The sequence below is a fragment of the Candida pseudojiufengensis genome (assembly GCF_024610245.1).
Source record: "Candida pseudojiufengensis strain CBS 10847 chromosome Unknown scaffold7, whole genome shotgun sequence".
Taxonomy (NCBI): domain Eukaryota; kingdom Fungi; phylum Ascomycota; class Pichiomycetes; order Serinales; family Debaryomycetaceae; genus Lodderomyces; species Lodderomyces pseudojiufengensis.
The window spans coordinates 724,854-751,072 of NW_026261527.1; the positions used below are offsets into that span (position 1 = coordinate 724,854).

The 26,219-nt window shown below is 28.5% G+C and overlaps 11 protein-coding genes across 11 annotated transcripts; 5 read left to right on the forward strand and 6 right to left on the reverse strand. All coding sequences in view use genetic code 12, as the record gives it.

Annotated features, from left to right (window-relative positions):
- Window positions 1–179: 179 nt before the first annotated feature.
- Window positions 180–788, reverse strand: KGF55_002283 (uncharacterized protein; the record flags this gene model as incomplete). Its single annotated transcript, XM_051756949.1, has 1 exon — window positions 180–788. One exon carries the CDS (start codon window positions 786–788, stop codon window positions 180–182), a length of 609 nt encoding a protein of 202 aa, XP_051615271.1.
- A 314-nt stretch (window positions 789–1,102) lies between these two features.
- PUT2 (1-pyrroline-5-carboxylate dehydrogenase) lies at window positions 1,103–2,878 on the reverse strand (the record flags this gene model as incomplete). Its single annotated transcript, XM_051756950.1, has 1 exon — window positions 1,103–2,878. The coding sequence occupies one exon, from the start codon at window positions 2,876–2,878 to the stop codon at window positions 1,103–1,105; it is 1,776 nt and encodes a 591-aa protein (XP_051615272.1).
- Window positions 2,879–3,134: 256 nt separating this feature from the next.
- On the reverse strand, window positions 3,135–4,190 carry KGF55_002285 (uncharacterized protein; the record flags this gene model as incomplete). The annotated part of the gene is made up of 1 exon (XM_051756951.1): window positions 3,135–4,190. One exon carries the CDS (start codon window positions 4,188–4,190, stop codon window positions 3,135–3,137), a length of 1,056 nt encoding a protein of 351 aa, XP_051615273.1.
- A 179-nt stretch (window positions 4,191–4,369) lies between these two features.
- KGF55_002286 (uncharacterized protein) lies at window positions 4,370–5,476 on the reverse strand (the record flags this gene model as incomplete). Its single annotated transcript, XM_051756952.1, has 1 exon — window positions 4,370–5,476. The coding sequence occupies one exon, from the start codon at window positions 5,474–5,476 to the stop codon at window positions 4,370–4,372; it is 1,107 nt and encodes a 368-aa protein (XP_051615274.1).
- Window positions 5,477–5,694: 218 nt separating this feature from the next.
- Window positions 5,695–6,411, forward strand: KGF55_002287 (uncharacterized protein; the record flags this gene model as incomplete). Its single annotated transcript, XM_051756954.1, has 1 exon — window positions 5,695–6,411. The coding sequence occupies one exon, from the start codon at window positions 5,695–5,697 to the stop codon at window positions 6,409–6,411; it is 717 nt and encodes a 238-aa protein (XP_051615275.1).
- A 15-nt stretch (window positions 6,412–6,426) lies between these two features.
- KGF55_002288 (putative RNA helicase) lies at window positions 6,427–12,165 on the reverse strand (the record flags this gene model as incomplete). The annotated part of the gene is made up of 1 exon (XM_051756955.1): window positions 6,427–12,165. One exon carries the CDS (start codon window positions 12,163–12,165, stop codon window positions 6,427–6,429), a length of 5,739 nt encoding a protein of 1,912 aa, XP_051615276.1.
- Window positions 12,166–12,781: 616 nt separating this feature from the next.
- HAS1 (ATP-dependent RNA helicase) lies at window positions 12,782–14,470 on the forward strand (the record flags this gene model as incomplete). Its single annotated transcript, XM_051756956.1, has 1 exon — window positions 12,782–14,470. One exon carries the CDS (start codon window positions 12,782–12,784, stop codon window positions 14,468–14,470), a length of 1,689 nt encoding a protein of 562 aa, XP_051615277.1.
- Window positions 14,471–14,834: 364 nt separating this feature from the next.
- Window positions 14,835–16,148, forward strand: HYS2 (DNA-directed DNA polymerase delta subunit; the record flags this gene model as incomplete). The annotated part of the gene is made up of 1 exon (XM_051756957.1): window positions 14,835–16,148. One exon carries the CDS (start codon window positions 14,835–14,837, stop codon window positions 16,146–16,148), a length of 1,314 nt encoding a protein of 437 aa, XP_051615278.1.
- A 2,566-nt stretch (window positions 16,149–18,714) lies between these two features.
- KGF55_002291 (uncharacterized protein) lies at window positions 18,715–20,949 on the forward strand (the record flags this gene model as incomplete). Its single annotated transcript, XM_051756958.1, has 1 exon — window positions 18,715–20,949. The coding sequence occupies one exon, from the start codon at window positions 18,715–18,717 to the stop codon at window positions 20,947–20,949; it is 2,235 nt and encodes a 744-aa protein (XP_051615279.1).
- Window positions 20,950–22,694: 1,745 nt separating this feature from the next.
- On the forward strand, window positions 22,695–24,011 carry CAG1 (guanine nucleotide-binding protein subunit alpha; the record flags this gene model as incomplete). Its single annotated transcript, XM_051756959.1, has 1 exon — window positions 22,695–24,011. One exon carries the CDS (start codon window positions 22,695–22,697, stop codon window positions 24,009–24,011), a length of 1,317 nt encoding a protein of 438 aa, XP_051615280.1.
- A 68-nt stretch (window positions 24,012–24,079) lies between these two features.
- Window positions 24,080–25,411, reverse strand: KGF55_002293 (ubiquinol--cytochrome-c reductase subunit; the record flags this gene model as incomplete). The annotated part of the gene is made up of 1 exon (XM_051756960.1): window positions 24,080–25,411. The coding sequence occupies one exon, from the start codon at window positions 25,409–25,411 to the stop codon at window positions 24,080–24,082; it is 1,332 nt and encodes a 443-aa protein (XP_051615281.1).
- Window positions 25,412–26,219: the final 808 nt, after the last annotated feature.

Below are 26,219 nucleotides of genomic sequence, written 5' to 3' on the forward strand. Positions count from 1 at the left end.
TCATTTTACACATTAATTTTCTATTCCACTACTCTCTGTAACTCATTTGCGTGATTTTTAATACTAGTAGATTGCTTATACTGATGAATACTTAATATAGTCCCAATCCATCTAAACAACTACCACAATCCTACTTGATCTATAATACATTCATTTTCCCATCATGATACCTCAATTCCTCAATTCCTCAATGCTCTTAATCTCTCAGCCAATTTATCTTCTTTTTCTTCGGATATACTAGTAGTTTGTACAATTGGTTTTTCAACATCTACTGCAGTCGCATTTAATCCTTGCTTCATTTCAATACCAGCTTCATCGGCAACTTGATTTAATAATTCATCAACTTGATCTTGTGGAGTAGTTAATGCACTTACATTATTTGTACTTGTTTCATAATAATTTGTAGCAGAATCTAAATTTTCAAATTGATCTTCAAATTTATCCATAACTAATGATATTCTTTCTAAATTCATTGTTTGTAAAGCTTTATCCATTCCTCTAATAACTTGTGTCATATTACCAGTTACTGATCTCATTGTAACTGCAGTTTGAACTCTACTTGCAACAGCATCAATTCTTGAACTTAATCTTAATAAATTAACTCTTTCATTTGATTTTCGAATTGCATTTTGAGCATATAATTGTGCTATATCATTATTTCCTTGTGCTAATGCTTTTTTAATTTTCGCTTTTTCTTGAGTTTCTTCTTTTGATGCTTTTGTTGCTTGTCTATTTAATTGTTTTGCTGTGAATTTTAATTGGAATAAGGATTGTTCTAATCCTGACATTGCAAACTGATGGTATTTATGACGAGTTTATTTGTAGGTGTAGTATAATTTTATGAAAATTTAGTGGCTTTAACTTGGGATGGTACAATGTTGGTTCAAATGTTATTGTGTCTAAATGATTTCAGTATGAGGTGGTCTGAAAAGTGACAATTGATTATTGGTTCGTAAGTGATAACTGATTGTTGGTTTTGTGTTGATCTTAAATTTAAAAGTTAATTTTTGATCTTGTATCACCAAATTTCGAAATTTCTACACAATTAATAAATTTGAGTCAACGAAAATTTTAATATCTATTTATCATGGTGTATACAGTTCTATTGAATATTAGAAGGATATCTGAAATCGTTTAACTCATAAAAATTTTCTTTAATATTTCTGATTGAAACGAATCTTGATAAAATATTACCACTACCAGCTTTATCATTTGTTCCTGATGCTCTGGCTCCACCAAACCATTGTTGTCCAACAACAGCTCCAGTCGATTTATCATTAATATAGAAATTCCCTGCTGAATATCTTAATGCTTCTTCAACTTTTCTTATCACTGATCTATCTTTCGCAAAAATTGAACCTGTTAATCCATACTTTGTAATGGAATCTAATGAAGTCAATACCGAATCAAATTCAGAATCTGGGTAAACATATGCAGTTAATATTGGACCAAAGAACTCTTTTGTTAAGTATTCATGATTTGGATTTGTCGTTTTGATTAAAGTTGGTTGAACGTAATATCCATTTGTTGAATCATAGGAACCTCCACTTACAATTTCCAACTCTGGATCAGATTTAGCTTGATCAATTGCGTTTTTTAATTTGTTGAAAGATTGTTCATGAATGACTGGTCCCATAAAAGAATTTATTGATTGAGACTCAGAAGTATTTCCAACGCTTATATTTAATATTTGAGAACTTAATTTTTCAGAAAATTCAGGCCATAATGATTCCGGAACGTATAATCTTGAGGTAGCAGAACATTTTTGACCTTGATATTCAAATGCTCCTCTTAATGAAGATAATACTGCATGTTTTAAATTTGCTGAGTTATGAATTAAATGGAAATTTTTTCCACCAGTTTCACCAACAATTCTTGGAAAATCTTTATATGTATCATTTGAAACGTTATCACTTATTTGTTTGTATAATTTTTTGAATACGTCCGTAGATCCAGTGAAGTGTAAACTTGAAAAGTCTTTATCATTTAATACGATATCAGTAACTTCGACTGGATCACCTGGAATGAAATTAATTACACCTTTTGGTAATCCAGCTTCTTCTAATATAGTCAATAACAAGTAATTCGATAACGCAGCAGTAGCTGAAGGTTTCCAAACAACTGTGTTACCCATTAATGCTGGTGCTCCTACTAAATTCGCAGCAATAGCAGTGAAGTTAAAAGGAGTAACAGCATATACAAACCCTTCCAATGGTCTATATTCAGCTCTGTTCCAAACACCAGGGGAGGTTTGTAATGGTTGCTGACCATACAATTCCTCAGCATATTTGACGTTAAATTTGAAAAAATCAATCAATTCAGCAATACAATCAATTTCTGCTTGATATACATTTTTACCTTGTCCCAAAATTGTAGCAGCTAACATATCATACCTATACTTCGTTGATATTAAATCAGCAGCTTTTAAAAAGATAGCAGCTCTATCAACCCATGGAGTTTGAGCCCAACTTGATTTAGCTTCTTTTGCCGCTATAATTGCTTTGTGAACATCTTTAGGTGAAGCTTGAGACACATTTGCCAAGTTTTCAGAATGATTTGCAGGGTTTAATTGAGGCTTGATATCATCCTTATATATTTTTTCACCATTAATAACTAAAGGAATATCCAATGGCTCATTATCTTTGAATTTTGTGATTGATGCTTTTAGTAAATCCCAATCTTTAATGTCATTGAATCCAAATTCTTTTATTGATTCATTTTGTAAATTTGGAGGAGTTTTTATAGTCGATAGTTGTGAAATACTTCTTTTGGTTATCTGTGATATGGGTTTTATGAGTTTGGTTGATGTTAATGTGCAATATTTCAACGAGTATAAGCTCCTTGATCTTATAACTGAACGTGCAGTTAACCTTAACATCTTTCTAGAATATGATCTTACTTTTAAATCTCAATTGAATAATTTTTTTGAAAGAGGGTATTAAGACATATAAATAACATGTTAATATTAAGTTGATTCTGATGAAATAAATTAAAAGTTTACGGGGTTTGAATTTTGTGTAACGTTTTATAATCATCTCCAAAATTAGGAAAAGTAAATAGAAGCGAGTGTGATAAAAGAAGAAAGTTAGGCCGATTTAAAATAAAGTCTATACTTACAACTAAACGCATTTTATTTAATTTGAAACGTCTTTGATTCTATCTAACAACTCTGTAATTCTATTATCTATACTTTTCAGGTTGTCATGAAAGTTTTCAATTTGAGAATTAAGTTTGGAATCTAAATCTGTAATAGAATTATCCCACTTTTTGAATTCCTCAGTCATGTTATTCATCATCAGATCTAAATTTGTAGTTAACGATATTGACTCACTCAATTCATTGTGTAATTTATTTAGGTTCTTGATTCTTTGTAGTAGCACCGGAGCGTGACTCAAATATTTCTCCAAATCAGGTAAAATGTTATATATCTCATCAACCCTTTGCTTATTATCTATTTTACTCAATATGACCTCGTTTTCGGAATCATTATCAATTCCATATATTTTTTTATTTAACTCCAACCTGTTCATTTCTTTAGTCATTTTTTCAATTTTATTCGAAATTGAAGTGGAATTATACTCTGGGTGTTCTAATATGTTTAGCCTTCTCTCTACTTCATTTATATTCGATTGAATCGAAGATGTTTGGTCTTCGCTATCTAAACCTGTACCAATAATTGTTTCCAATTTGTTTAATTTATTCTCCAAATCACTTATTTGATTCAAATTATTACTGTTCAATTCCAAAGGTTTTGACTCAAACTGTAGTAGGTTTAAGACATTTATAGAAGTAGAACTTGATTTATCTTCCGCTAGTTTCGGTTGATTCCTTTTTGACTCCAATTCTGATGTTTCATTTATCAATTCATCAACATTTACATTTTGAGTCTGTCGTATTTCTTCCAACTCTCTTTTAATTCTTGCCAATTTTTCATCAATTGTTTCTTCTCTTGATTTGTCTTCTATCTGATATCCCATTGAATTTAAAACATTACCTGAAAAGTCAAACTTATCAGCATTTATAATATTGAATTTGGAAAATGCTAAGCGTTTCTCATCAAAATTAACATCCTTAAACTCTTCCTCTATTCTATCGATTTGATCGATATCAGAGTCATTTTCCTGATCTGATGATTCAAAAATCTCTTTATTCGATGTGTCTATATCTGGGAGATCTTTATATTTATTCATTGAAACATATTCAGTGCTACTTTCAAAATAGAACAACAAAAATAGAGATTACGCGTCTTTTTTTTATTTGCATCCATATATCCTCATGTCAGTGAAATTCGAAACTAACCTCGACGTTCAAAAGAGCTGGCTGAGATTGCAATAGTTGCAGTGAATGATTTTTTCGTACATTAGGTCATCTATTTAGTTACTATTTGTACAACATCTTCGTCATGAACAGGATGATTTAATCCACATTTTTGTGGAGAATGTTTTGCACTTGAACCCCATACTAAGGCATATTTGAATTGATTTTTCATATCTCTATGTATTGAATCACATACTTCCAATATAGTGCTCTTATTTCTGACAACCATTGGGTCGTCAAACTTTGGTAAAATTCCTCTTCTCTTCGTGTAGAGTCTCAACAAGTTGAGTTTTCTCCATATTTCTTCTTTCAAATCATCAATACCTAAATTTAATTCACACGAAATAACTATAGTGTTCGGTAATCTAGCTAGTCTATCACATTCTTCCAAACTTACAGCATCTATTTTATTATACACATAAAGACATTTAATATATGTGATGTGTTGTTCATTTATGACATCAATAAACTCATCTATAGTTATGTTTTCATCTTTAATCAAAACATGAGCATTTAGTATTTTATAATCTTTTAGCAATGCTGTGACAATCTTTTCATCAAGGTATTTTGGTGGCACTATGGAGTTCATTTTTATACCTCCTGTCTTTTTCAAAGTCAACGTGACATTTGGTCTTGTCTTATTTAACCTTATTCCCATGGTTTCTAATTCATTTTCTAGTATTGTTTTTTGATCTTCAGATTTTGTTGCATCAAGAACCATTAATATTAAATCAGAAGTTCTTGAAACTGCTATAACTTGTTTTCCTCTACCTTTCCCTTGAGAAGCAGCTTTTATAATTCCTGGTAAATCTACTATTTGAACTTCTGCTCCATTATACTCCAAAATTCCCCCAACACTTGTCAAGGTTGTGAACTCGTAATTTGCAGCTTCGGATTTGGTATTTGTAACTTTTGACAAAAATGATGATTTACCAACAGATGGAAATCCAATTAATGAAACTCTTGCATCTCCAGCTTTAGCAACTTCGAATCCTTGACCACCACCCCCACCACCTTGGCCTGGTTGCGGTTCTAATAATTCTCTTCTATATCTGGCTAGTTTACCTTTTAATAAACCTATATGATATTCTGTCGCTTTATTTTTTTGAGTCCTAGATAATTCTTCTTGAATTTGAGCTATCTTTTCTAGAATCCCCATGACTGAATTGATCTATCTAGTGGTAATGATTTGGTTTTCTGAAGTTGGTGATATAATTTAATTCTAAATTTGACGTTTTGTGTCAATTTGGTTGAAAAAAATTAAAGGAAGAGCTTCTCTGCATAATCATCTCGATCCAAGAAACATACCTACAAGTATCCACGCTGTATAATTACATTCACACATTACTTCTGAACTTCATGAAAGGATAATAAATAATGCCCAAAACTCAGCCGCAAAAGAAATATGTCAAAAAACTGAATAATGACCCAATAGAAGTTTCAAAAGTTATAAATACAGGGTCTTCATCGAAATTGAAAAAGAAAATAAGAGACATTGAAAGACTACTTAAAAAGGCCGAAGAACCAAATTCCAAACTACCTGCAAATAAAAAAGTGGAATATTCAAGAGCGTTAAAAGGTTTAAAAATTGAACTAGAACAATCTCAACTCAACCTAAAACAAAAGACCAATGCAACTAAATATCATATGGTGAGATTTTTTGAGCGAAAGAAAGCCATTAGAAAACTCAAGCAAATACGAAAGACATTTGAAGAAGTACAGAAGACGGAGGTAAAAAAGGATATAAAAAAAGTAAGGAAACAATTACGACATGGAGAAATTGACCTTTTATATGTTGTTTTATTTCCAAAATCTGAAAAGTATATTTCGTTGTATCCGAGTTCAAATGATGAAGATTTGAATGATCCAAATGTAAAAGCTGGATTAAGAAAGACGGATGCAAGAAGGACGGAATTCAAGAAACAAGTGGAAAATTTGTTGAAGGAAAATAAATTGACTTTTACCATCGATGACATATTACAAGGAAAACAAATCAAGACTCTCGAAATTGAACATAAACCAACCAAAGAAATTGACGCACCGGAAACTAAAGTTGAAAGTAAAGAAGAAGAAGAAGACGATTTTTTTGAATAGCATTAAACGTATAATTTATAGTAATGTATATGCTTTGCTATACTTAATTTTCAATGCATCGTTGATACAAGATATTATAACTTGTTTCCCAAACAAACCATTAGGTATATCCAAATCACAAGAAACAATTCCTTTTTTGTTTACTAATCTTGCGGATGCTCTTTTCAATAGGAATAATTCAGTATCATCATGCACTATAATAAACCAACTCTCTCTCTGAGGTTTCGGGAAATATGGACAATAGACTTTGAATTCGTTATTTAAGGGGTAATTGTTATGAACTAGTTCTACTTTAATTAGTTCAGGTTCATCTTGTTTTATATTGTAGTCACCTGTTGGTAAATGGGAAGCAATTCTCACAAATTCTTTTTTATCATCTTCTGCAACTCCATATTTTTTAGCAAAATTATAAAGTTCCCCAGACTTTAATCTACCCAATTCATTTAAATTGGAATTAAATTTGTTTTCTTTAGTAGTAGTTACAAATAAACCAGGTAATGCAGATATTGGATCATCATCAAACCATATTCTTTGCTTAATGCATTGCATTAATTCAATAAAAGACAAAACGGCTTTATAATTACCCATTTCAGCTGAGCCATCAATAAATGCTTGTAATATACGTAAAGATTGATCTAATACTGAAACTGTATCTTGTGCATAGTCTGCGATTGGTAATTCAATTCTACTCATATAAGCTTGAATCAATAAATAGGCTTTCACGTGAGGATCCCATATAAATTCACAATTTAAATCTTCTGCTTTATATCTCATTGCTAATGATAATTCCATATTAATTAGTTCTTCACCGTGACGAGTTGCTAACTCATTATATTCAGTCGCTTCACAAAGTAATTGTAAACAATCTCTGAAACCGAATTCAGGGTTGATCTTGTTGACAAAATTCCTTAAAGTTAAATGAGACAAGTAGTAGTATGATGAAATATGTAAGAATGGAGTAGCATATAATTCGTTATTCCCCTTTGCAATAACACATTTTGACTCAATTAAACTATCAATAGTATTGTCAATCAATCCAGCCAAGTATTCGGATATACCATACTCAGAAACATCTTCTATTCCATAATAAGTAGGATTATTATGAGCTCTTCTATACAAGAAGGTCCAAGTTAAGAAGTCCATTGCTTCTTGTCTCGTTGTTATTGTACCTGATGAAATTTCTGCACCAATATGATTATCTAATACTTTATGTAACGATGATTCTACCGGAAATCCTAAATTTAAAAAATGCTTATAAAAAATCTTTTTAGATTCCTTGGTGTAGACTATAGCAATACCACTAGTATCGAAAGCTGGACGTCCTGCTCTTCCCATCATTTGTAAAATATCTGTCAAGTCCATATCTCTATACCCTTCAATTTTTGCATCAAAAAATTGTGTACCTTTTATAATGACTAAATGAGCAGGTAAATTGACACCCCAAGCTAAAGTCGATGTAGCAATCAAAACTTGAATTTTACCTTGTTCAAATAATTTGTGAGATATTGATCTATCTGACTCAACTAAACCCGCATGATGTAATCCCATTCCAAATTGTAATGAAAGTTTTAATGTTTCATCTTTGACTTTTGAAAGAACCTCCTCAAGTTCAAACTCATCCATTTTCAAGAATCTTCTAGGGTCAGATTCCATTCCACATAAATGTATTAAATCTAATGCTGTCAATCTTGTTTGTCTTCTAGATGCAACAAAAATTAAAACTGGTTTTGTTGGTGAATGTTGTTTTATCGCCATGAATGCAGGTTTATTCATTGTTTTCATCAATGGACAAAATGCTAAATTATCAGGAAATCCATCAATATACATTTGTAATGGAACAGGTCTAACAGATTGAGGGAAATTAAATAATCCATTTTTTACACCTAACCAACCAGCCATATCAAAAGCATTTGAAACAGCAGTAGACATACCTAATAACCTGATGGGCTTTTTGGTTTGTGAAGATATATAATTCATTCTACTAACAATCATTTCCAAAATAGGACCTCTATCACTTGCTAATAAATGTATTTCATCCATAATAACTAATGAAACTTGTTGAACAAATTTTCTTGTTTGCCAATTACGTGATATACCATCGAATTTTTCTGGAGTTGTTATAATTATATCAGCCTCTTTTACTTCATTAACTCCTGGTAAAGAATCACCAGTTAGCTCGACCAATTTATGATTAGTGTTGGCACAAATTCTTTTTCTCCAATCATCAACTCTTTCACGAACCAAAGCTTTCATAGGGGCAATATAAACTACTTTTGAAGATGGAAATTCATTAAATGCATGCCAAATTGCTAATTCAGCTACAACTGTCTTACCTGAACCAGTGGGAGATCCAACAAATGCACTTTCGTTTGAATTATACAAAGTATGAAAAACCATAGTTTGCATAGGATTGAAATATCTAAATTTTGATGAGTAAATACTTTCTATTTCGGGGTTTTTCAATGCTTCAACAGGTAATGGTTGTAGTCGTAATAATTCAGTTTTGGTTGTTTCATTTTGTGGTCGTATTAAATGCTGAAATGATACGGCGTGAACAGTTTCAGATCCAATCCATAAATCAGAAACCAATTTAACAACGACTTGAGGCGGTAATGGGTCAGATAAAGGAATCATGAAATCCATTTCATGAGGACTATTTAATTGTCTTTTATTTAAAATGAATTTCTCAACATGTAGAATATTCAGCTTATCAGATTCTTCAACAGTTAACCAAAATATTTGAGCCTGGCCATGATATCTTTCATCCCATACGAAATCTGGAGTCAAATCAATATGAATTCTCATTACATTTGTCATGATGGGAAAAATTTCTGAATCTATTTCAATATAAGGAAATTTGCCAATCAATTTATAAAGTGTAGGTCCCATCAGTTTATTGTGCACTAAATCACCTAATTCTGCAGCTTCCATATCACGTAGCGTATCCATTGATGGATTTTTATTTTTAATATTTCTCAATACAGGCTCCAGTAAGTCAAATTGACACATTGGATGTTCAAATGACCAAATTCTTTTATCAATAGATTTACATAATGATAACATGATATCCATTAATTTACCCCATTTCCTATTCATTGCTATCAAGAATAATGCACGACAAATTCTAGCTGAATTTTGAGCAACATAATTTGAATCTGAAACTAAAGCTGATTCCCTGATATTAGCTTGTGATATAAAAGCTTGCAACAAAATATTTGTCTTGCCTGGTGGAGAATCCACATCAGCTGCAATTTGACATGGTGAATCATCTTCCAATAATTGTTTTAACTCTTTAGATTCTTCTTCTCTAAATTTAATGGAATCAAACTCGCTACTCATACTGATCATTGATAAAATATCTGCTTCTGTTGCTAATGGGTTTACCATTTGATTAAAAATTTCAACTGAATTAGATAACAAATAGAAATCTGAAGCAATTCTACCCAAATCTTTCGGCACTAAAGTTCCTGTTTCTTCATCATATATGATCATTTGTAAAGCATGTAACCTCTTGGCACACAGTACAATCATTTCTCTTCTTTTATTTATTAAAGTTGGATCTTCTTGAATTTCTTGCCATGACATAGCATAAGCAAAAGGATTTTTCTTCATTCTAGTGATCATATAGGTATAACCTAACCATTGAACACCTTCATCAACATTTGTCACAGTTCCCAAAGAAATTTCGGCATTTAAATTGTCAATTAATTTTTCTTTTAATTTTGATTCAATTGGATGTTGTTGAGTTAATAAAGAAATATAATGATCCATTTTATCACTTGTTGTACATAATATACCAACACCAAATTTTTCATATTGTGGTCTACCCGCACGTCCAAAGATTTGTATTACATCTGATATTCCTAAATCTGTAAACCCACCAGCTTTTGAATTATATACTTGAGTTCCTTTGACAATAACAACAGCTGCAGGTAAATTCACACCCCATGCTAATGTTGAAGTACAACATAACACTTTAATAGCTCCAGATTCAAACATTTTTTCTGTAAGATTTCGATCACTTCTTAACATACCTGCATGATGAGTACCAAACCCATGAGGAAATAACTCTCGAAGTTCTTTACTTCTATTTTTCTGAGATGCTTCCTTTTTGAATCTCTCATAAGATGGAGTTTCAGAACAATCAAATAGATCTAGTTCGTTATGATCTTGAGCCATTTGTATAAATGTTCTAGCAGTTTTAACTGTTTCTTTACGAGAATGTACAAATACCATGATTTGTAGACCTTGACTTAAATACTCCACTAATTTTTCGTAAGATATTTTATCAAGATTTTCTCTTGCTGTTTTGGAACCTGCTTTACCCCTTACACCAAGAACCTGTTGTTGTAATGGAATAGGTCTAAATGATTGATCAAAATAAAACATCCCTGCATTTCGATTTACTCCCAAGAAATCAGCAACGTCCATATAATTTGGTAATGTAGCAGATAACCCTACTACTCGAATCATCAGTTGCGTGCTTTCAACTTGTCTTAAAGTTCTAGCAACCAATGTTTCAATAACTGAACCTCTATCTTCATGTAAAAGATGAACTTCATCAATAATCAATAGTTTAACTCTTGAAACTAATTCACTATCACCATTCAGTTTTCTTGTCACAACATCCCATTTTTCAGGTGTAGTTACAATAATTTGAGTTTCGGTAATTTCTTTTCTAGTCATTTGCATATCTCCAGTTAATTCACGTACTTTTATACCTAACCATTGTAATTTTTTTGAATATTTTTCAACAATTTCTGCAGCTAATGCTTTTAATGGAGCAACATAAATAATTTTAAATTCATCATAATCTATATCTATAGTTACATCACCTTCATCATTCATTGTTTCTGTTACAAATTGTTGTATAGTATGTAAAATAGTTAATAATGCAACATCTGTCTTACCTGCACCTGTTGGAGCACATACAAGCATATTTTCATTAGTATTATAAGCTATAGGATATACCAAACTCTGCATCTTGTTCAAAGTTTTATAATTTTTAAAAGTACCTTGACATAAAAAATCCATATCTTTCAATTTTATTAATTGATTGTCCGAGATCCATTTATTCGGCAGTTCCTCAGGATAAGGTATTATTAATTCTTCATTCAATGGGTATGTATTTCTTGTTGTTCCCTTTGGTAATGTGAATTTTCCACCAGTTACAGCTGCTAAATTAACAGTATCTTGATTTTTATATACATGAGGATACTTTTGATTGAATGATTTCGGTAATAATTCCTGATTCTTTGTTTTGTTTCTATTATCAATAATAAGTTGGGCTCTTTCTTGTGCAGACATTAATCCATTGGTTTGATTGAAAATTTCTTTATTCTGTATAATTGTGGATATCAAATCAATTTCTTCAAATCCCAAAATGTCAAATAAAGAAGATTGTAATTGTTCGTCGTTTGTAGAATTGGCAACTAATGATTTGACAAGGGTGAAAACTTCATCTTCATTTTGCCCTCTCTGAAGACTTACTCTTGAACATTCCTTCTCGAGCTTCTTCAACACTTTGTCATTTTGGTCTTGATTCTGAGAGCTAATTTTGGATAGTGAGTCAATAGATATATCATCGAATTTAGGTAAAATTTTGTCAATTGTAGTGAATTTTGCATTTTCATTATCGATCTGTGATAGTTTTTGATTAACTTCTTGTGATTGAGACCATTTATTCATTGCTTCAACCAAAGGCTGCATAGCTTGCATATATGAGCCAGTGGAGGTGGTATTATAGTTCGACATCTTCTTCTAATTTGCTGATCTTCTGACTAGTTCTGTCAGTATCATTATGATAATTCTAATTTTGATTAAAAATGGCAATCTGATATTTCAAAATCTGTAATTTTTCAACTCACAGTTTTGTGTAATAGTCTACGGAATAAAGAAATGTAAATAAACAATTTAAGAATGAGTAATCACTAAAGAGATGTACAAAAAAAGTAGTTTGATCAGCCCTTCTTGCAACTTTTATCGTTGACATTGACGAAGCATTTGCCCAAAGGGTGTGATCGCTCTTTCGGTAGCCAAATTCTCGAGCAAATGGCTTGCTTTGAGCTTCTTCGAATACAGTACCTACCTTTATGCGTCCTTCATGTATTGCGTAAAAAGCTTGCTGAGAATGGTATGTAACTTTTTTTTTTAGCTCTTTTGATCTCATTTGCTTTGATCTCATTCTGGTTGCAAAATATTTTGACTGCTGCTCTGGTATACAAAATATAAATTTCATACTTTGCCAACTTACACGACTTCATAATAAATTTATAATCTGGAGATGAGACATTGAAATGAGATGCATCTAAATATCAAACAACAATTACGACCACTCAATTAACATATAACTTTATACTCAAAATTAATAATGGCAAAAGAATCAAAGAGTCCGAAGTCAAAAGAGTCATTAAAGAAAAGATCTAGAGACGAAGCAGAGATAGAGGAAGAAGATACAGATAAACTAGTTAACGAAATAGATGATGATTTTGAAGAAGTAGCTGGATTATTAGGTGATAATATAAAAGATCCAGAATCCAAAAAAGATAAAAAACAAAGGAAAGATGAAAAAAGGCTACAAGAATTGACTAAAGCAAAAGTATCTGAATCTATTGAAATTACAAATAATGATAATAATGAAGATGATGGAACTAATTATCTTTTTGAAAAAGCTGGATTTTCAGAACCAACAATGAAAGCAATAAATGAAATGGGTTTTCAAAAAATGACAAAAGTTCAAGCCAAAACTATACCACCATTATTAGCAGGTAGAGATGTATTGGGAGCAGCAAAAACAGGATCTGGTAAAACTTTAGCATTTTTAATACCAGCTATTGAATTACTATATTCTTTGAAAATTAAACCAAGAAATGGTACAACAGTCATAATAATAACACCAACAAGAGAATTAGCACTACAGATATTTGGAGTAGCAAGACAATTAATGGAACATCATTCACAAACTTGTGGTATAGTTATTGGAGGAGCAGATAGAAGACAAGAAGCAACAAAATTAGCAAAAGGAGTTAATTTATTAGTTGCAACACCAGGAAGATTATTAGATCATTTAAAAAACACTCAAGGATTTGTATATAGTAATTTAAAAGCTTTAATTATTGATGAAGCTGATAGAATTTTAGAAATTGGATTTGAAGAAGAAATGAAACAAATTATAAAGATTTTACCAAATGAAGATAGACAGACGATGTTATTCTCTGCAACTCAAACTACAAAAGTTGAAGATTTAGCTCGTATTTCATTAAGACCTGGTCCCTTATATATAAATGTTGTTCCTGAAAAAGATGTATCAACTGCAGATGGATTAGAACAAGGTTATGTTGTATGTGATTCAGATAAAAGATTTTTATTATTATTTTCATTTTTAAAAAGAAATGTTAAAAAAAAAATTATTGTATTTTTATCATCATGTAATAGTGTTAAATTTTATAGTGAATTATTAAATTATATTGATTTACCAGTACTTGATTTACATGGGAAACAAAAACAACAAAAAAGAACAAATACATTTTTTGAATTTTGTAATGCAAAACAAGGAATATTAGTATGTACAGATGTTGCAGCAAGAGGTTTAGATATTCCATCAGTTGATTGGATTATACAATTTGATCCACCAGATGATCCAAGAGATTATATTCATAGAGTAGGAAGAACAGCAAGAGGTACACAAGGTAAAGGTAAATCATTAATGTTTTTAACACCATCAGAATTAGGATTTTTAAGATATTTAAAAGCAGCAAATGTTCCATTAAATGAATATGAATTTCCAACAAATAAAATAGCAAATGTTCAATCACAATTAACAAAATTAATAAAAACTAATTATTTATTACATCAATCTGCTAAAGATGGTTATAGAGCTTATTTACAAGCTTATGCTTCTCATTCTTTAAAAACTGTTTATCAAATTGATAAATTAGATTTAGTTAAAGTTGGAAAATCTTTTGGATTTGATGTACCTCCAAAAGTTAATATAACTATTGGTGCAAGTGGTAAATCTATAGAAAAGAAACATAAAAAGCAAAGAAGAGATAAAAAGTAGCATAGAGTATGATAAGTAAGTAGTTAATAAAGTTATTGAAGGATATAGAAAGTTGTTGTTTTGGTAATCGCTATAGAATGAGGGTAAGTAAGTAAATTGAATTCGTCTGTGCTACCAACTTTACTCTTTTTCCTTTTGTACTATCTGATACGCGTTTAAGACAGTTTTATTTTACTTTTTCAAAATCTAGTACGAATTAATCACTGAATCAAGAAGCATGTCATCATCATATATAGACTATATAAATAATGATCTGAATCAGCGACTAGAAAGACAAACAACAAAAATAAATCAAAATTTTGAAAAAAGAAATGAATTTTTTATAGATCCAAAAAATAAAAAATATGATAAACAATATTTTTCAATGTATCAATATAGATTAAATATTTTAAAAGAAAGAATTAATTCAAATGCAATGAAGAAATGGGGTAATGGAACAAGAAAAATAGATGGACAAACAATAACAAAACAAGATAAAATTTTAGATATAACAAGTGGGAAATTATGTTGGGTTATTGGTACTATATTTTGTGATGCAAAATATAAATTAAATATTTTAAATGATGTTGAAAAAGGAAGTGATGATATTTTACCATTAGTACCAGTAAGTTATTTAGGTGATGATGATGGAAATAATGATGAGCAGTCGATTGTAATGTTAGAAGATGAATCAGGTAGAGCAGTATTACATAATGAAGAATTTTTAAAAAAAAATTTATTAGTTACTGGATGTATTGTTGCAGTATTAGGTATTGAAATTCAAGCAGGTATATTTGAAATAATGGATGTTATTTATCCTAAATGTGCACCTCAAAAATCTTTAAATTTACCAATACAAGGAGAAAATAAAAAAATTGCATTAATTTCAGGTTTAAATGTTGGTTTAAATTCTAATTATGATTTAAAATTAGAAATTTTAAAAGAATATTTAATTGGAGAATTAGGTGGTGAAAATGATAGGAACTTTAATAGTAAAATATCACAATTAATTATAGTTGGAAATTCAATTGAACCTATTCGAGATATAACATCAGAAAATGATTTAAAAAATTTTATAACAACAAATAATTATGGTTCAAAAAATATTTCAAAATATAATAATGAATCATTGGTGTTATTAGATCAATTTTTAAATGATTTATTAATTAATTTACCAATTTCAATAATGCCTGGAGAAAATGATCCTTCTGAAATTTGTTTACCTCAACTACCATTACATAAATCATTATTTAAATTAAATCAATCAATAATTGGACAAAATAGATTATCAAGATTAACAAATCCCGTATGGTTTGAAATTAACAACATAAAATTTTTAGGAACAAGTGGTCAAAATGTTGAAGATATTAAAAAATATATCCCCAAATCTCAACAACAATTAAATTCATCAATAGAAATAATGAAATCAAGTATGAAATGGCAAAATTTTATCCCCACAGCACCAGATACTTTATATTGTTATCCTTATGATAATTATGATCCTTTTATTTTTAATAAAGATTTACCTCATTTATATTTTGTTGGAAATCAACCTAAATTTGAAACTGATATATATAAATGTGTTGATTCTAATTCTACAGTTAGATTAATTAGTATACCTGATTTCAAAAAAACTGGAGAATTTGTGGTATTAGATTTAAATACTCTTGAACCTGAAGTTATTAAAATTGAATTATGATTTGGTGTTCATGTATGTATATATATATATTTATTTTTAATAGCATTTTTAATTTATTGAATTCCTTCAATGCAGCTTCAATCCACTGAATCTCTTTAATGTTTCTATATTGTTACTACTTCTACTCTGAAGCAATTGAACACATAGAGTAAGATTAATTTGTCTACTTCTATGTAAAGTGTTTGAATTTAGCATCATTATTTGCATACATAAACGCAGTTGTAATAGATATTTGATGTACATGCAGGACTGCTTAAGTACGGTATATAAAAAAACATTTGAAAAATTTTTTGAAAAAGTTTTACGTGCTTCATCATAATATTCTTTTACAAACACTAGAGGATCATTCCTTATTACTAATAACATTCATCATGAAATATGAAATTCACTTCATTCCACATAAGGTAAATTGTATGGTACCAGGATCTTGAAATAAAAAAACTATCAGATTAGAATTCTCAAACACACTATTAAATTAAATTTACAATCTGAATTATGGAATGACACTTTAACTTTTTGTAATAAAAATTCAGGCTTGTTTTCGAACTTCAACTGAAATAGAAGTTCAAAAGCAAACATAGCGAAATCATGTCAATGTAAGATCACCTTTGAATTATATTCAAAAGGCAAATATACATTCCAGGAGATTGAAATTTGATTGAAATACTTATTGTATGAGACTTTTAATCTGATAGTTTGACATTTGATTTGATCTTCAGTCCATAAGATTGCATTACAGAAGGTTGTATCACGAGTTGGCTGTATTTTAGATAATTGTGACAGAATTGTAACATGTTTTTGTAAACTCTTCTTTGAATGAAATTGAAAGAATGAAATCTAGATTTTAAGGTTATGAGAAGTCGGAGGAGAATTTAATGAAGAATTAATGAGAACGCTTTTGGTTTAGTATGACTTATAATTGATGTTGTCTTCGAAACTTATCCATTTAAAATGAAGATGACTATATGATAATTTGCTTTATATAGTTTGAAACAAACGTATCTATTATACACAACCGGTGTAAGTATTCTTTCAAATGGAAGAATGTAGAATTGTGAAATGACATTAAATATCTAACAGCTTATTCTTTGATAGGTCATCCATTTGGTGTATTTTGTAAACTCTAAATTGTTCTAATGGATATATTTAGTTTATAGATTTAAGAATTTAACCTTTTTTAAATCCGATTGATTTAAATGTAATAAAACTTAAATCGGCCAAAGAAAAAAGAAATAAAAATATTAAATGGATGAATGGAAGGTGTTAACCACACGATGATAAATCACATGAGGCCTGAAAGATCTAATCAACTTGGTTCTCATGAGATGTTACTTAAATTAGTCAAGAATTCAATGTGATAATTGAATTAATCCGCTTAAATTCTCTAGTAATGTTCATTCTGATCTTCTATAAAATAAAATATTATTTTTTGATTCAATTCATCCGATAAGAATGAAAATAAAAATTGGAGTAAGTTTTTTACTAAGTTAGGAACGTTTTATAAAAAAATAAAACTGTTTCAGAGAAGTTTAAAAAAATTGGAGATGAATTTATAGGATTTAGTGAATTCCAGTAGTAGTAGTAGTACTTAGTAATATCGTAAGACAATTGTAACATATCAGTTACGTAGTAGGTAGTTAGTATTCTAGGTTATTACCCCCTTTTTTTGCCTATTTATTTTGTGTATCAGATGGATATATCTATTCATTTCAAAGCAAATTTAAATTGAAATCATCTCATGAAAAGAGATGAAACAAGAGAAGATTAATTTCTAAGTCATAAGAAATATAATTGCTTTAATGTATTAAAGATTAGATTGTTCATTAATTTCTTTGCGAAGTAGCATACGACTTAAAACTATTACTAACTAGAATCTAAGCCTAGAAGCTAGTCTAAGTCTTACTCAGCTTGATTTTGATTTGCTCTTTTTCATACTATGTTTTGTGATTTATTTAATTCTCTCCTATAAATTATTATTTTATTTTAGTATGATAAGAATATGATAAAGAATGTAAGAGAGAGAGAATATCATAGTCTAGAGTTAAAAAATATTAATAATAAATAATAATTTACAACCACTCTTTTTTTTATAATCACTATTTACAACCAGTTCAATAACTTGTTCTTATAGACATTGATCTCATTCATAAACTCATACAGTCTTATACAATACTTTTTTATCAACTTACATATTAGTATTATCAATTTATCATTACAACTTTTTTAATATTACTTTTGTTACATATGTTTCAGATATCAAAAATATAAATTTATTATTTTACAACCAATTTTTTAAACAAGAAAAGCAACAAAGAAAAAAAAACACATCTGTTATTACAAAAGACATTGAAATTGATTAATAGATCAAGGATTGGAAAAGTAAATCATCATAATCTAGGAAATTTATCAAAAGATCAATCAAATCAGTCGCCGGTTATAAATCAAACACAAAAATTTAAATACCGAGAGGTTTTATAAATTTCCACGGAATCACAGGAATATAATGCAATTAAGAAATATACCATCTTTAAATCATATATCCATATCTTCAAACAAAAGTCAATCAATGGATACATTTCTAGGTCATTCTAATTTTTTACAACATCAAAAAATTGATCAAAATATGCATAATATTAATGAGGGAACTATAAGTTCCTCTTCTTCATCATCATCTTCATCTTCAGTTATATCAAGTGCTGATAATGAAAATAATCATACTTCAAACAGTAGTAGACCTTCAACTCCTCCAACTCCATGTTCTTCAATTTCAGAATCACCAAAAACATCAAATATATTTAAATCAAATTCCCCTTTATATAATTACGATGATCTTTTACAAAGTTTACCTAATTGTCAAGATTATTTACAATTAATAGAACCAAATCCTGTATTACCACCTTCTTATGATACTTTACCACCAGGAGGTTGTCCTAAGTTTCCAATCAATTTTCCTATATCATCATATGATCAACAATATTATGATTCTTACATAGCTTCTTCATCTATTACCACTGACAAATCATTTCAAATACTTAATCAAGAAATTTTACCACCTTCATATTCTCCTGCAATATATAAAATAGGAATAGTTGCAAGAAAATTAGAATGGAATAATCCATTTGAATTATCATCAAATAGAAGTTGGAAATATTTTATTGCAGAATTAAATTCAACTCAATTAAATTTATATAATTTACCAACACAATATGAAACTCAAATATTTGCATTTAATCCAAAAAATAAAATTAATAATGGTTATAAAATTGAATCAACAAATAATTCAATATTTACAGATTATAGTGATCATCAATTTTATGATTATGTTAAAAAATTAGGATTATTAGATGATAGTTCATATAATAATAAAAAAAAGGGATTAGTTCGTTCTTATTCTTTACAACATACAAAATTAGGTTTAGCAACAGATTATAAAAAAAAGGTAAATGTTTTAAGATTAAGAATTGAAAATGAACAAATATTATTAAATTTTGGAAGTATACAAGATTTAATTGATTGGAATTTAGCTTTAAATGTTGGTAAAGATGTAAGTTTAGATATTAATGAAAGAGAATTACCAAAATATAGGACTGTTCCAAGAAGAAGAAGAAGAAATAGAAATAGAAATAATAGTAACGGTAATAGTAACAGATTAAGAGATTTTAATTCATCATCTAATAATAATTTAAATAATTCAAATAATAGATCAAGATCATTATCTGATCCAAATAAAATTAAAGGTTCATTAAGTAAATTAAAATTAAAATTAATTAAATCAAGATCAAAAAATTCAAAAATTCAATCATTTGGAAAAGGAATAAATCAAAAACAAAATAATGTTGGATTCGATACTCCATTAGCTGTTAATAGATCTCGTTCAGAAAATGATTTATATAATCCAATTGAAAATTCATCATCAAGTTATCATAATTTTCAACAATCTCAAAGAAATGGGAATCATAATCAGCCACAATTTTTCATTAACTCCGATCATCATCGACAACATGAAGATGAAGATGATTATAATGTTGATGATGACGATGATGATGATGATGAATATGATGATGAATTTAATGAAGTATTAAGAAGATCAAGAATTGAAACTCTGATTCATGATCATCTTCAAATTCAAAATCAAAATACCCCTAATATTGTTGATGATCAAGAAGATATTCAAAATATGTCTGATTTACCACATTCAGATGATGAAGATGATGAAGATGAGGAAGATGTGGATGAAGTAATAGATGAAAATGAGGAGGAGGAAGAAGATGAAGAATATGAAGATACTGATGAATATTTCACACCACCACCATCAGAATCACAATCACAATCACAACAACAACAAAATCAAAAACAAAAAAGACAAAGATCATCAAACCCCAAAAATTTTAATAATGATTTAGATTATAAATGGAATCCACCATTAGATAAACCACAAACAAAAAAAAAATATTATAAGATATGTTTAAGATGTATAAAACCATTAACAATGGAAGATTCATGGTGTTCAAAAATATTAGTTAAACCAACAAGTTTATCACCATTAGAAATTACATTTTTAAGAATTATAAAATATTCTGGACCAAATGGTGAATTATTATCTTCTGCTTCAAGTAGCTCTAGTCTTTATCTGTTGGGTAAAAAAAATAATGGTTCTTTATTTAAAGATTCAAATAATATTTATGGTAATAGTAATAAAAATATTATATTACCTGATGTTGCTTTAACTAGATTACCTAATCATTTTTTAAAAGAATTTTTAGTTGGTTCTCATGGTTTAATACCAAGAGAAATTATTTAAGAAATTGGGAGAGAATCTAATGGGAGGATAAGGTTTGACTTTGCTCTGTATTTTCGATAGTTAAAGTCATTTTAAGTATTTCAGATAGTTTTTTATTTCAAAAGTTTTAATTCATTTGTAAATTAATTTAAGTAAGTACAGTTTTTTTAGTTTGGTTATTTTTTAAAATATACATTCATTATAGCATTATTTTTAAGTTATTTGGGTTAGCTTATAATTTAATTTTTATCTCATAAAACTGTTGATGTTTTTTCTAAATTAAAATATTCACATATTTTTCAAGGTTTGAAACTTAACTCAACAATCCCTATTTGAATTTGTACGCTGAAGTGATACTACATTTACGAGGAAAAGGCTTTCAAGGATATACCGCCGAAAAGTTAAGAAAGCTTTAAAAAACTTGATCACCTGAGTACAACCCATATGTATTTTCATACATATGATTTAATGTTCTCTATCTTAACAACGGATTGCTTCGAATAAATAGCATACTCCATTTACATCTTCTATATGCTTTCAAATTATCCCACCACATTCATCGACATCTATTCAACATTTTACATTGCACTTATCATTCGGATTCAGCAATCTTTGAAACATCGAAACTTTCATTAGGATTTTCCTGGCTTTACGATTGCAAAGAACGAATGATAAGTGGTATGTAAAATGTTAAAAAATCTGGACAAAACTGGATGAATGAGCCTCGGCTTGTAGGAATTGGACTTTAACCCAAGGTAAGATTATGGAAGGCATCATGCTATGCTATATGCCAGTTAGAATTTCCTCTTGGATGAATGTGGTGGAATAACCTGAAAGCGTGATGGTGATATAACTAATCCTAGCAATAAAATGTAAGGACATATTTGAACAACTTTCTATTGAAATTGATTTGCCGTTGGAATGAGACCGTTGTTCAGCTCCATGTCTCGATTTTATTTAGATGTTAATCCAGTTTCTCTTAATGGGATAATAATCTTAAACAAATTTTAAAATTTGGTAGATGATTGACTGTATTTTCTTAAAGTATGAATTTACTTGAAAAAATTGTGTATTGTAGATATGAAATCTAATAATTATTATTATTAGTTATACGAGAGATTGGAGATTTTGTGACACTTTGATCTAATTTCAGGTATTATCTCAGAGAAAAAAAAAACAAGGTACTTAAACATTAGATTTTACAATAGAAATGATTACAAAATTCTTTCAACACAGTGATAAGAAAGCCTGATCAAACCAGTGTTGAGAGCCTATCAAGAAAAGAAGACTTCAATAACTAGCAAGAAAAGTTATCATTTTAATAAATTCACAAGAAGTTGAACAAAATATTCAATCTATTGTTCTATGAATCCTGAAACAATTTAAGAAATATTACATAATTTCAAATTTGGTAAATCGATTAATAGGGCTAATTAATTTGAAATGTGGGTTGAGTTAAGTAGTCTTATGAATTATTTACTGAACATGTTAATTAATTATTGTCTTGTTTTATCAAACGATTTTGATTAGAAATTTTAAAGTTTGGGGTTCATTAATTTACAACATGAAATTTTTGATTAACTTTTTTGATTATTATTACAACTTACTAATTTATCCGACTATTATTATTAACTATTATCCACTAATCAATACAAAGCTCAATCATCAATACATCTTTACTACTATCATCACGTAATTTCTAATATCAATCAACTTCCTATTAAAACAAGAAATTAAGTAGTCAAAATTACAATAGTTAACACATCATGGGTTGTGGAGCAAGTGTTCCAATAGAGGATGAAAATGATCCATTTTTACATGATAAACAAATTAATGATATGATAGAACAATCATTACATCTTAATAAACAAAATTCAAAAAAGGGGGTTAAGTTATTATTATTAGGAGCAGGAGAAAGTGGTAAATCAACAGTATTAAAACAGTTAAAACTATTACATAAAGGAGGATTTTCACAACAAGAAAGAATGCAATATTCACAAATCATATGGTGTGATGTTTTACAAAGTATGAAAATTTTAATTATACAAGCAAGAAAATTAAAAATTCCTTTAGATTGTGATAAACCAAATAATCCTTTAATTCCTTATAAACAATGTATATTGAGAAGTGATGCATTAACTCAAATTGATACTACTATTGCTGGTGGTAATAATTTTTTAAATGATTATATTTTAAAATATGATGAAAAAAGTAAAAATAAAAGAAAAATGAATAGTACTGGAGTTGTAGAATTTTTAGGAGGAGATTCAAATAAAAATAAGGAAAACAGTTATGAGGATGATGATGATGAAGAACTAGATTCTGAGAATTTACATTTATTAAATAAACAACAACAAGAACAAAGATATCTGAGACAAGATGTAGCAGAAGCAATACATAAATTATGGACATTAGATTCAGGTATTAAAAAATGTTATGAAAGATCAAATGAATTTCAATTTGAAAGTTCAGCAGATTATTATTTTAATAATGTTTTTAATTTTGCTGATCCAACTTATTTAAGTTCAGATTTAGATATATTAAAAGGAAGAATTAAAACTACAGGTATAACAGAAACAAATTTTACAATAAATTCTTTTCAATTTAAAGTATTGGATGCAGGTGGTCAAAGATCTGAACGTAAAAAATGGATTCATTGTTTTGATGATATAACTGCTGTATTATTTGTTTTAGCAATTAATGAATATGATCAAATGTTATTTGAAGATGAAAGAGTTAATAGAATGCATGAATCAATTATATTATTTGATCAATTATGTAATTCAAATTGGTTTAAAAATACTCCTTTCATTTTATTTTTAAATAAAATTGATATATTTGAAAAAAAAATTCAAAAAAATCCAATAAAGAAATATTTCCCAGATTATAATGGTAAAAATAATGATTTTAATGAATCAATAAAATTTTTTGAGACAAATTTTTTAAAAATGAATAGAAATTTAAATCGACCTATTTATATTCATAGAACTTGTGCTACTGATACAAATTCAATGAAATTTGTATTAAGTGCTGTTGCTGATATGATAATTCAACAAAATTTAAAAAAAAGTGGTATCATGTAGAAGAGTATATAAAAAATGGTGTTATAAATTATTTGAATTGTTTATTTATTAAATATTTATTAATTTATTTACCATCTTAACATAGCCATTTCATTTCTGTTTCTATTATAATCCAATAAATCTTCAATTAATCCAGTTCCAGAAATAACAATATCTCTATCCCAAACTTTAGCTTGTCCCCAATGTTTAACATCTTTAACAGTTATTGAATCAATTTTTTCAAAAGCTTCTTTTATTGAATGTCTATAACCAACAGCTAATACTTTTTTAGCAATATCATTTGTAATATCTTTGGAAGAAAATAATTCATCAACTAATGCAGTTTTAACTTGTGCTTTTGCTCTTGCAACTTCAGCTTCACTTATTGAAATTGATAATCTATTCCATTGTTTTAAAGAAAAATGACAAAAATCATCAATTGTAAATTTATTTGCAATTTCTGCATAATAACCCCATAAACCAGTATCTGACCAAGATTCTGAAAAATGATTATAACTTTCAACAATATCATATTCTTGTACAATTGAAGCTAATTTTGGTGATGTATATTTTGCTTTTGTTGAATGTAAATTAAAATTACCAAATATAGCAGCTGCAACTTTTGCAATATAATAATTTGGAGAATTTATACCTTCACCATGAACAGCAATTGAAAAATATGCTTTGGACATAGTATCATCTCTCATTCTAACTTCTGAACCTAAAAATGCAGCAGGTTTTAATTCAGGTTTTGAAGCAATATTTAATTTTAAATTTTTTTCAACTACATTAATTAATTTTTCATGATCAAAATTTCCTGATGATGCAATAACAACATTATGATTTACTAAATGTTTTGATAAATGTCTTAAAGAATCTTGTTGTTCTAAATTTTTAATTGAATTTGTTGTTCCGATTATTGGTAAACTTAATGAATAACCTTGATAAGCTGTTGATGCTAAATGACTTAATACTCTTGATTTGGGATTTGATTCAATTTCATTTGATTGTTTAATTAATTGTTGTTTTGCATCTTCAAAATTTGATTTATTAATTAATTCTTCAGCATTTGATGCAATTGATGAAATTGATTTCCCAGCTTCTTCTATATTTGAATTTGTAGTTTCAGCAATAATACCATTATATTCTCTATCATTATGAGAACTTAATATAACTCCAGTAGATGGGTCTTGTTTTTGAACTAATACATTTGTTGTTAAAGCAGAAACACCATTACAATATTGATGTTCTGATCTTGAACCTGCACCATAATATAATCCAACAGTTGAATGAGATGCTTGTGGATTAGTTTCTGATGCTACTGTAATACCATTTGATAAAGTTGTATATTTAATACCATTTGATAAAAATCTACGAGATGAAACAATATTGTTTTTTAAAATTGATGAACCACGAATCATAATTGAATTGAAAAATGTTTATGAGAAAATTGATAAGGTCTGAAGATTATTATTTAAAGTGGTTAGTGAATGATTGGTTGGTATTGAGCTATTTTGATCTTGGGTTTTAAAGTCAGTTTCTTATAATGAAATTTTTTTGTTAATAATATAATTGGTGAGAATTAGTTAGAATTGTTAGTGATAATTTGGTAGCTACTGGTTCTATTTTTTAATAGTATTGGTAATAATAAACCAATGAAAAGAAGAACAAATATTATTATGACAATAGATAGAGATACAATATGCAGTATTATAGTTCTATTAATTTGGTAGCATAATCTGAAACATAAACTCTTATAATATTTTACAGATTAATCATACTCTCAATCTTCGGTTTTATAAAAACGAGTTAGACAGGTATACTACGTACTTTAGATCTGATTTTGACATGAATCTGGATTGGAATATGTTTCATTATAACTTTTTCCACCATACTTACATAACAATGCTTCAATTATTAAGACAGAATCATTAGTTTTGCACTATAACCATGATTTGAATACTTAATGTCAAAAGCCAAATTCCCGTAACTTTCAATGGTTTTTGTATCCAAATAACAGAACGGTAATTTGACAATTGATACGATACAGACTGCTTTGAGTGATGATCAATCGAAATTTGAATTTACTTGTTTGAGCTTTCAAAACATTACAGGCAATGTTATTATTCATACACATAATGAGAGGTACAAACAAGTCTGTAAGTTTGAAGGTATTAAAATAGAATCAAATCTGTTCTTAAAATCTCATTTCGATAGTTTGTAGCAGTT